Below are 12,212 nucleotides of genomic sequence, written 5' to 3' on the forward strand. Positions count from 1 at the left end.
CAAAATTATTTCCCTTCTTCCCCTTTTTTGCGTGTTTGCTTGATTAACCCCATTAAAGCATAGACTTGGGTAAGCCACAGTTTGAACGGTCAAACCTGTGTGCCCATTTTAAGCAAACCCATACACCTGGAAGATACAGGTATGAATCAGATAGCTAGCTGAATAGCTTAGCCTGTTGTGTGCAGCTAATTAAGTTTAGCAATCCTTAATCACTGAACAGCTTAGCCTGTTGTGTGCAGCTAATTACGTTTAGCAATCCTTAATCACTGAACAGCTTAGCCTGTTTGTGTGCAGTTAATTAATTTAGCAATCGTTAATCACTTAATAGCATAGCCTGTTGAATTTCTGCTAATTTCTTTAGCGGTGGTTCATAAATAAACAGTTAGTGTGTGTGCATTATGCATTTTGGGCCAAAGATGGAGGGAACATCCCAGACTGCAGCTGGAGATGTGTGTATGGTGGAGGACCCCATAGGAATGCAGGCACAAGAGGTGATTGGGTCATTGATTCTGTTGTCCCCCGAGGAGTGTAAAGGCCTCAATGATTATGGCATTGAGCAATGTGAAGCCAGGATTCAGGAGTTGCTCCAAGTCATTAAAAACCCACCGAAGGACAGACGGGTCTCAGAGTTGTTAGGACAGCTCACTCTGTTGTATCAGAGTGAGCTGAACCCCATAGTGAATCAACAGAGTATCGTCAGGAGGAAGACAAGAGTGCACATAAGTACTGACTGCATACACTGTACACTTTACGGATATACTTTCCAATCATACTGTTGTGGCTAATCCAGAGCTACCAATGTTAATTTTTCTGACTGCAACGATTAAAAAACTAAAGTGGACAGTAGTCACTGTCATACATATGGTCACTGTCATACATATGGACGCTCACACATATGTATGAATGTGTGAGTGTTAGTGAGTGCGATTGGGTGAATGTGGATATAGTGTAAAGCACTTTGAGTGGTCTGTATGACTGGAAAGGCGCTATATAAGTTCAGTTAATTAACCATTTTACCATTTAGTGGTTTATGGTCAAATATACACGGCTCAAAAAAATAAAGGGAACACTCAAATAACACATCCTAGATCTGAATGAATGAAATATTCTCATTGAATACTTTGTTCTGTATAAAGTTGAATGTGCTGACAACAAAATCACACAAAAATCATCAATGGAAATCAAATTTATTAACCAATGGAGGCCTGGATTTGGAGTCACACACAAAATTAAAGTGGAAACACACTACAGGCTGATCCAACTTTGATGTAATGTCCTTAAAACATGTCAAAATGAGGCTCAGTATTGTGTGTGGCCTCCACGTGCCTGTATGACCTCCCTACAACGCCTGGGCATGCTCCTGATGAGACGGCGGATGGTCTCCTGAGGGATCTCCTCCCAGACCTGGACTAAAGCATCCGCCAACTCCTGGACAGTCTGTGGTGCAACGTGATGTTGGTGGATGGAGCGAGACATGATGTCCAAGATGTGCTCAATCAGATTCAGGTCTGGGGAACGGGCGGGTCAGTCCATAGCTTCAATGTCTTCATCTTGCAAGAACTGCTGACACACTCCAGCCACATGAGGTCTATCATTGTCCTGCATTAGGAGGAACCCAGGGCCAACCGCACCAGCATATGGTCTCACAAGGGGTCTGAGGATCTCATCTCGATACCTAATGGCAGTCAGGCTACCTCTGGTGAGCACATGGAGGGCCGTGCGGTCCTCCTGGTGTGCTGGCCTGTCTCCTGGTAGCGCCTCCAGGCTCTGGACACTACGCTGACAGACACAACAAACCTTCTTGCCACAGCTCGCATTGATGTGCCATCCTGGATGAGCTGCACTACCTGAACCACTTGTGTGAGTTGTAGAGTCCGTCTCATGCTACCACGAATGTGAAAGCACCACCAACATTCAAAAGTGACCAAAACATCAGCCAGAAAGCATAGGTACTTAGAAGTGGTCTGTGGTCCCCACCTCCAGAACCACTCCTTTATTGAGTGTTTTGCTAATCGCCAAAGTTTTCCCCCTGTTGTCTATTCCATTTGCACAACATGTGAAATTGATTGTCAATTAGTGTTGCTTCCTAAGTGGACAGTTTGATTTCACAGAAGTTTGATTTACTTGGAGTTATATTGTGTTGTTTAAGTGTTTCCTTTATTTTTTTTTAGCAGTGTAGTTCAAATGCAAGATGTGACATCACAGCTGAACTTTAAAATTTTACCTTTAGAGAACAGTGAAGAGGATCCATCACCTGCCCTGGATGACTCCGAAGACCTTACTGGACATGGAGAGAGCTGGCTGGTTGAGTTCTCTGAAGCTCTGATGGTTGTTTCAATCTTATAACTGCGTATAAAATACCAATGCCAATACTGTTAAACAAGGGGAGGGAGAAAGCATCAGGTACAGTTAGATATTCACAATTTAAATCCACACAGTGGCTACATGAAGCAAAGTCATAATATGGTAAAAAAAAATTGTCACATTTCTACGATAAAAGAAACATGCATATATTCAAAAATTTTAGATGCAAAAAGGCATTTTGATCAAGTTCACCTACTGGCCAATGATGAAATGAGGCATGGCAATCAAGAAGGTTCCTAAAGACATCAAGATGCATCCAATTGCTATGATTTTGGGTCGGTGGAGCTTGGCACCAAAATAACTGACAAAAGCAATCACTAACAAATTCCCTGCAGATAATATGAAAAAATGACATAAGGTATCAGACAACACCAAAATTACCCATCTTGGCCTACATGCAACATGTATTGTGTGGAGGAACACCTACCCTGCAGATCACCCTTAAAACACCAACCCTACATGAGCTGCAAAACTCCACAGCTCATCCAGAGTTATTGCAGGCCTCTTGGCTGGTTATTGCTTTCTGCACCGTCAGGCATATGGACGGCCATGTCTCAATATGTCACAATCAGTCTATTTTTGAAAAATTAATTAACTCAGATAAGTTCAAGGCTTAGGGTATTGTTTTATAATAGGGTATTGTTTTATAATCTAACCCAGCTTTAAACCTCTGCACAGCTTTAACCATGATTTTACTGTGTGTTGAGAGTGTTCATTAGTCTTCAAGTTGCCGTTTTTAATGTTCTATGTGGACCCGAGTTCAATTCTTTGTTGCGTCACAAATGGCACCCGTTGTAAAAACCTTTGCCAAGTCTCTGTGCAAGTTGTACTTATTTACTGTGGCGACACCTGAACAAAGAGCCAAAAAATCTCCTCTTGCTCTTTAACCAATCTCTGGTCCAGATTAAACCTAATTTAACTGTAAACATATACAAGGAACTGAGACAACTGAAAAACCCACCCATTTCAAAGCTGCCATCTATGATGCCGATTAAATAGCTGGGAATGTCAAATCGCCTCTCTAGTTGTGTGATTGTACTTTTCATGTAGCTGCCGGATAAGGCCTTGGCAAAGTAGGCATTGGATAAGGCTGCAAGGAACATCTGTAGAGAGAAAACATAGTAAAAAATATTGTAAATACAGCACTGTGAAGAAAGTAGGACACCCTTTTATATATTATATATTATGTTCTTCTAATGTAATTTAATAAATGATTATTTAATATACATTTTAACAATACTGAGAAATTCAAGTAATACAACTGAACAATAACAACCAAAGAAAATACTTCTTACTTGAAACGTTTTTGCAAAATTAACTTAAACAAATGCAGTTTCTGATGTAAATTCCTTTTTCAAGAATAAATGAGTACACCCCCGTAATTATTACCACCTACAATGACTACAATTACACACAGGCATATCACATCAGTTTCACATGATTACAAAATTGCTAATCAACACTTGAAGGAGGTTTGCCCTTTTTACACCTCTGACATTTAGTATGGTGTCCTCCTTACTGTTGAACTGAGAGTGATTAACAGGGTGAGATTGAAAGACCTGCAGACAGACGGTTGTGCCAGCTAACGAGTTAAAGCGGTCTAAAAAGTATTTGAAATCAGTTATTAGACTGTATGGAAAATGGAAAATAGTCAGAAAGTGGCGGACATTCAAAACAACTGTTAACATGCCTAGGGCTAGCCATCCAATCTAATTCACCCAAAGAGCAGACCGTAAATGCTAAAAGAAGTCTCAAAAACTCTAAAATGTTACCAGAGGACCTATAGAAGGCTTTTTCTGCTGTTGATCTGTGTCTGAGTATTTTTGTTAAGTGCAATTAAATAGCTTTCTCTTCCAGGGATGTAAAAAAATGTTTTTCACAGGTGCATCCAAAATTTAATCTCAAGAGATATTTGATTTATTTACAGAATTGATATAACTGTATAATCTAAGATAATTCCTAATAGATCTTCCAACTACAAGGTGCCTGAGCATCCTTTTAGATAGAAGTCAAAGTACAATGTTGAATGCTGGACAAAAATAGTAAAATAATTTTAAAGATATCGAACAAAACCATAAAATGCACAATTTTACCTCAGCATTAACTTTAAAATGACCAAAATACAGATATGTGTGACATGAATGAACGGTGTAGCTGCATCTCTGTTAGAAGGAACCTGGCATAAGTTTTGGGCCAGAGTATATCATGTTCTCCATGTCTTTTGCTTATCACATGCACACACTGACAGACAGTAACACAAGAAGGGTTAGAGAACCCAGTAACAGGAAGGCTTAGTCACATCCACTGTAGTCAAAAATGTGTAAAAAAAGATGCAAAAAAGAGTAATATCATTCTATAGGGAACAATAAACTGCATATGCATAGTACAATGGCCACTTGAGAATAAGGCAGTAATACTGAAGTCTCTAGTTCAAATGTAAGAAAGTAGGATAAATATTTCTAAGATGATTTGTTCTGTGAAGAGGGGATAATCAGGAGAAATGTTGTTGGAGAAGTAATAGCTTTGAGACCTACAGGATCAGCATCCTAACAGTTTAAACCTGCATGACAAAAGGACGAGTCAAAGGACTAAGTCATTGTCCTTTGATGTCCCATATAAAACTTCATTACTTCTTATATAATACTACCAGTTATTTTTATGAAGACCTGCTGCCAAAGAGTTCACCGGTGGTAAGGTTTTATGTTTGCAGAAAAAAAGACTTCTAGAAGCAGGAATTTTTGCTTGGCCTTAAAAAGTCCTGACATGCCATTTGCAGTTGCTAAGGTCATGGACGTTTGGGTGTTAAGTTCACATTTTTTACGTACCACGAGAAGGCTTACACCTTTGCCCCTCAAGGGGATTTTGCTGGGAATGCCGTAGGGGCATCAGAGGCCAAGATCAATGTTTCAGGAAATAAGGTCTGCACATAACCAAGCAAGATCAATGCTCCATCCTTAGCACAAAGTGCAGTGTTTCCCTTTTTGTCAATCTCATTTGTGTTCTTTATAGAGAAGATTGGAAAGGCCTAGTCATTGAGAGGAGTATATTTGGTTTGTGAGTATTATGGTCTTATCTTTGCATATTTTGCACATCATCTAGTTTAGTTGGAATATTCATGACCCCCAAAATACACTGGAGTGGTTTACAGTAAAATGTATCAGGATGAAAGTCGCCTTCTCAAGGGTGGAAAATATAATTCAGGTTGGGGGTGAGTCTTAAGGATATTTTGTCTCTTGGGGTCTCTTGGAGTAATGATATATTAACAAATATATTGCTTGATTACATGTAGTTAATATTATTGATATGAAATGCATATTATTCCTTCAAGAGCTCTCACAGAAATTTGTTGGATTATTAGACTGATTGTATTAATTTATCTACATTGATAGAGATTGATGTTGCTTATCAACCGTTACACAGCTAATTCATCCCTTTACAATGTTACAACATTAACAAAATCAATAAATATAAAACAATTAAACTTTTCGGACCAACATTTACCTCTACAATCACACAAACCCCCCTGTAACAAAAAATACATGCCAGTGTTGCATGTATTAATTTAATTCAAACGGTTAACTCCAGGGGTATTTCTCGCAGTGGGGAGAAAACCAGATAAAAATGCAGCATGTCTGAAATTCCTTTATTGTTTTTACTAAGCAGCTTTGTAGAGGCTGGTAAATGTGCACTCTAATCTATTCAAGAGGTATAAGAACTCTATACAAACCTAACAAAGTTTTCATCGAGATTAAACGGAAGGGCCAAAGAACACTGAGATCAGCTGCACTCAGCAATTTACCAGGCCAATGAACAGCCTTCATAAATATTAGGCCTCATTCTGAATTAAAACTTTCAGTAGGTGTGTCAATAGAAATACAGAATAATATTTACAAAACCAACAAATTAATTGTTTAGTTGGCATTCAGAAATAGAATAGGAACCTGTTCAGAGGGAAACTTTTTAAACTATACTAATCCATGCTGGCACTACCAGTCATAGGGTGCAAAGAAAACATTATATAGTCCCTGCCTGGGTATTTCTATTATACGAAGCATGAATGAAGACCATAATGTTCCTCCGATAGAAGTGGGGATGTTTTAGATAAGATGAGAGGAATGCCGCATATAGTGTTGTAAATCAATAATTTTACATATACAGAGTCCAATACTTTAAGGCACAACTATACTGTCTAAACTCTGCAAGTACACGTAGGAGGGTGAATTTGCTACACGTGCTCTGTCTCTCTCTACTTTTAACACGTGATCTCCTCTAGTACATGGCTGTTTTAATGGGCATGTGCAGCTTTGCTTGCTGCAAGACCTGATATAACAATAACTGCACATCCAGTTGTGTTTTTATTTTTTAGTCTCTGAAACATTATCTAAATTATATCTTTGTGGTCTACATGAAAACATATGGATTTGATCACATAATCTTAATAAACCAAATGACACTGTATCAATAACAATTACTGGACCCAGCCATGGGAGGAACAAAAAGGACTGAACTACATAGAGAACAAAAGAAAATAGTTGATCCCAGAATGCATAGTATTAACTCATTTTTATGGATAGCTCCCAGGAAGGAGTTTCAAAGCTGGATTCCCCATAAATGTCATAAAGATATAACACGGTATGCACAGCAGCAGTTTTTTTTCTTTATCCGCAGAAATCGCTGCATAGTTGGGAACCGCGTGTGAACGTCTTGATCTCGCTAAACATACAGCCAGAGCTATGATAGAATGGTTTAGATCAGAGCTTATTAATTAGAAAGGTCAAGTCAAAGTCCAGACCTAAATCTAAATGGTAATCAGGGCAAGACATTAAATACTTGTTGACTTCTGATTCAACAGAGTTTGAGGTATTTTGCAATGAGAAATGTCCAAAATGTCAGTCTCTAGATGTGCAAAGCTGGTGGAAAGAACTGCTGCATTAATTGCTGTTTTAAGTAGTTCTACAAAATATTGACTCAGTTGGGCACCTGTCAAATCTACAGTATGTTTGCCAAAAAACTTATATAAAACCATTTATAATTTTCACTTCACATTTATACACTATTACTGTGTTGGTCTATAAAATAGAATCCCAATAACATGCATTGACATTTGATATTGTATTGGAACAAAATGTGAAAGGGATTTGAATACTCTATAAGGGACTGTACATTACCATTCAGACTGCATTTAAAGTTTTTAACATTTTTCATTTAGTTAAATGTCAAGTAACTTGTAATTTCTTCCTACAAGGTACCTTTAGATTTGGGTGACAGTTCTTTACTGTACAAGTGGGAGGGTTGTCCTCAAGAATGCAGCTTCCTGTGCCTGTTTTGTCCATTTTCTTCCTGTCCTCTCTTTGCTTCACACCCAGGCCTCAGGTCTTTTTACAGGTTTGTTCCTCACACCTGTGGTAAGAAGTAAATAATAGTTCAGATGTTACAAAATTTCAAAACAAACTGGATTAACAGTATTTAAAAACATGAGCAGTGATTCATAAAATAGTGCCATTATCGAATAAGCTGTCCATTCAAAACACCTTGGTTCCAGCCATGGAAGGGAACAAGGACTGAACTACACATGGAGAACAAAAGAGACTGCCAAAAACTGCATCTTTGAAGAAACCTTGGATCCAAAGTAAAGTACTGTCTGCTGTGTATTTGGTGACTGTACCCTGGCAGAAAATAAGACTAGCCGCCTAAAGCTCCCTGTCTAAGCTCCTGCAGCAAAGAATCTGAAAGAATTTTAGATTTCCCATGAAGAGACGGTGTCCCTAATCATGTCGATGAAACAGTTCCCCCTCCACTGCCTAAATAAGACTGTATTGAGAGCAGCTCATTCTATTTGTAACACAATAGGCCGTGGCACGCTGCCAGAGCTCATGTACACATTAGTATTTGTATTAGTGGTACTAAAAGGTACATGTGGGACTTAGAGGGGTTGTTAAATAGCAGCACAGTCGCTATTTTCTTTGCTGTCAACAAAATCGCTAATTCCAGATATGATGTCGCCGCATTTGTTCACCATCTTGAGAGTCCATAAACATTTTTGGCCGCCATTTTGGTAGTCCATCACTTTATTCAATCAGTCCCCATGTTGGCTAGTTAACATTTAGAAGCAATTGTCCAAAATGTTATTGATTTCTAACTCAGCAAATGTGCTTTGAAATATGATTTTTGCAAAACAGTGTTTTATTTTCCCTTCTGCATTGCATTGTGTATTAGTTGTTTAAACACATAGCACCTGCTGTTCTCTGTAAGCTTTCAAAACTGATTTGACCTCACTCCCAATTTGTCACAACAAACGTAAAAATTAATTAAGAATTTTATTGGTCATTGATGTTTCATTTTCATTTTATTACTACTTTTCCTGTATTTTTTTATTTTCCTTTTTCTTTAAATTTTACTTTGCAGTTAGTTGAATGTTACTAGCCTAGTTAAAGAGTTTGTTAAGTGAACTATTTACACTTTCTTATATTTTGGAGAAAAGTAATTTATTCTGTATATGTGTGCAGGATTTGCTGTTTGGGAATGCCAGTGCAACTATTATTTCAGAGTGTTTCAGAGTGCCTGTGACATCGAATTTTCAAGATAAATCCAATTACATTTATGGAAAGGAAACTTGTTTAAGTATTTTTAAATGTCAATTCATGCCACTGAAATGAACAGTTGTTGAGATATATGGTCATAAATTTCACTATAAAGGCATTTCCAGACTACTGAGATTATGTTTTGCTCTTTTATGACATCACAGGGGAACCCACGCATGTAAACTGACTGTTGCTACAATGACCAGCAACACAGACAGCAGCGAAGAATCTGATATCTCTTTAAATATATTCCAGTGATGCAACAGAGTCAGGAGAAGAAAGTAAGCTGTCATCAGAGGCAGAGCACAAGTGTTGCGACGTGCGGACGGCCATCCAATTCAACCAGTCTATTTTTACCGGATGCCGAGGTACGGCTGCAGTCAATATGCATGAATTGTGCTGCACAACCAGGAAACAGAACCAGCACAACATCTGGATTTTCAAAATAATTCATTAAGACAAACTAGATCTTGCTATAATAATAAATACACATATATATTTATATATATATATATATATATATATATATATATATATATATATATACACACATGTATATATTAGCAGTTGTTTACATGAGATCAGTTACATCAGTTACTGGGTTAACTAAGGTATTTTAAACCGAGCAACATTAAATGAACCACACTAAGTAACATATAGCTTTGCTACACTCAGTGAAGTCACCCATTGTAGAACACAACACATGAAAATATCTGGATGCATAAAACAAAAAATGAAGCAGTTTAACTGACTGGTTTAACTTCCACACTGAGTTGTTTTGGACTTGCTACCTCATTTATCACTGGCCTTTATTTGCGTGACCTGCATATGGTTCTTGGAGCTCCTCCGGTCTTTGCAGCGAACCGGACTGGAGCGGAGCAGATACAGTGTAAATCCAGGGTTACAGTATATACACGACACTGAGTGAAACAACCAGAGGCGAAGTGAGCAGCATGGAGCAGCAGTAGCAGACAGGGGACTTTGGACTTACAAAATTTAGCATCGAAATATGCTTATTTTGTGTCACAATTGTCTTTTATCACATCTTTAATCAAGGCATTAAGACTCTATAGGAGAAAACAGTGGTGAACCTTTCTAGAAGCATCATCAATGGTACAGATGCATAAAAAAGCTACTGTGTGCCATTACATGTGGCATAAAACCATTAGTTTGTGACCTTAGGCTCAAGTGTATTTGAGTTATACAGCAGGACAATGATCTCAAGCACGCCACAAACTCCACCTCTTAATGGCTCAAAAATGGTTTTGGAGTTGATAAGTAAAAGTCTAGATTTAAATCTGTTTGATATGCTGTGGTGTAACCTTAAACAGACTGTTCATGCTTGATAACCTACAAATATGGCTAAATTAAAACAATTCTGCAAGAAAGAGCTGACCAAACTTCCTCCATAGGGATGTAAAATACTCACTGCAAGTTATCACAAACGCTTGATAGCAGCAATTGCAAATTCCAATCAAAGTGACTAAATATTTCCTAAACCATTAGACATAGACATAAATACAGACATAGATACATCAAGGATAAAAAAAAAACAAAAAACATTTCCTTTTGCTCTTAATTAGAAATCTTTATTCACTCTTTCACTTACTACACCCAACCGTACTACCTCGGAACATGTTTACTGTTTAAACCTTCCAACAAAGGTTCTATATGTGGATTTGGAACATGGTTTCTGAATAATCTAGCCAATTCTAGCAGCCAATTTTGAGCAGAAAAAAAAAAATCTAAACCCTAAACATTCCAAAATTCATCATAACCAAGTGGCAACCACGTCTGCTATTTTTCTTTGAACATAAAACTATATTTATAATGAGGTGAATATAGTGTCTTATCAATTTTTTAAATATTTTACAGCAGTTTCTTTTGTGCTGAATTAAATGTTTATAAAAAGATAACTGAAAATAGTTATGCATTAAAATGGACCTAACAAAAAAAAAGGACATGATTTTTATACCACTCAATGAAGACTTGACTTGGGAAATAATAAGTGGACATATTTAATTTTCTGTAGGTTCAGTTCTGAAAATGCATTTGTGCCCTGACTGTTATTTGATGTTCTTTGTGCTCCAATAAATTATAACATTATTTTAATTCACTGCTGCTTGTCAACAATACACAACATTGTCCACCAACCACCACGCTAATTATTGATACATTTAGCTAATTTATGTTTTTAATTACATATTTATGTAAGAAATGGGGTGCAAGGTGGCTCAGTAGGTAGCACTGTCGCCATACAACAAAAAGGTGCTGGGTTTGACTACCGGCCAGGGATCTTTCTGCATGTAGTTTGCATGTTCTCCCCGTGCATGTGTTGATTCTCGCCGGGTACTTCGGCTTCCTCCCACAGTCCAAAAGCATGACTGTTATGTTAATTGGTCTCTCTAAATTGCCCTTAAGTGTGAATGAGTGTGTGCATGGTTGTTTGTCCTATATGTCTCTGTGTTACCCTGCGATGGATTGGCGACCTGTCCAGCGCGTACCCTGCCTCTCACCCGTGGACTGCTGGAAATAGGCACCAGCTCCCCCGTGACCCACTATGTAATAAGCGATATAGAAGATGAAGGAATGTAAGAAATGTGGCACTTGTGGCACTCTAACTTTATCAAGTTTGGTTGAAAAAGTTTGCTCCAAACCATTAGAAATAAAAGGTTAACAAAGTGCATAACCTTTATTACCTTTAAAATCTGAGAAAAAATATTAAATTGAAATAAATCAATAAATAGAATAAAAACTCTAAATATTAAACTATATATTTTTTTAATTCAACTCATTAAATCTTAACCATAGCTCTCAAGGTGTTAAAAAAACAGAACACTATTTTCACTATTAGATATGTAGTTTAAAGAAGGATGGGTGATATAAGCATTGCCTTAGCCCATTCCTTTTGTTTGGCATAATTGACTTATTCGTTTTGAATTAAATGTATGTATCCACAAAAAATAAACAAATTCAAAATTCAAAAAATCTTTTCAACAGGCTAAAGAACCAACTTGTGATCTTCTTGTGATTCTCTATAACCAATAAAAACTTTATGATTTTGCAAATCCTGATAAATTTACAGATAAACATGCTGTCTGCACTGCACCAGCAAAGTGTTAGACGGATATGCTTCACTGACAGGGGCGATTTCTGTCACTTACATAATTAGCCTACATGAAAGACTGAACATGTTGAAGAAAAATCGCATCAGTGTGAGGAACCTATTTTTATTTTTGATGAGTATGAATCAGAGACAAGACTAGG

At 37.5% G+C, this 12,212-nt stretch overlaps 1 protein-coding gene across 2 annotated transcripts in view; it reads right to left on the bottom strand.

Moving 5' to 3' along the window:
* LOC124880940 (solute carrier organic anion transporter family member 1C1-like) overlaps positions 1 to 12,212 on the bottom strand; it is a 40,638-nt gene that overhangs the window by 27,900 nt on the left and 526 nt on the right. Inside the window, exons 2-5 of one of the 2 annotated variants that reach the window (XM_047386394.1) lie at positions 7,614 to 7,764; positions 3,326 to 3,467; positions 2,561 to 2,693; positions 2,225 to 2,346 (exon numbers count right to left, since the gene is read on the bottom strand). In XM_047386394.1, coding sequence (XP_047242350.1) covers positions 2,225 to 2,346; positions 2,561 to 2,693; positions 3,326 to 3,467; positions 7,614 to 7,697 — 481 coding nt within the window. In that variant the 5' untranslated portion in view covers positions 7,698 to 7,764. Of the gene's footprint in view, positions 1 to 2,224; positions 2,347 to 2,560; positions 2,694 to 3,325; positions 3,468 to 7,613; positions 7,765 to 12,212 lie in introns of those variants that run through there. The other variant, XM_047386401.1, reaches the window with a different exon arrangement.

Source organism: Girardinichthys multiradiatus, chromosome 2 (genome assembly GCF_021462225.1).
Source record: "Girardinichthys multiradiatus isolate DD_20200921_A chromosome 2, DD_fGirMul_XY1, whole genome shotgun sequence".
Lineage (NCBI taxonomy): Eukaryota > Metazoa > Chordata > Actinopteri > Cyprinodontiformes > Goodeidae > Girardinichthys > Girardinichthys multiradiatus.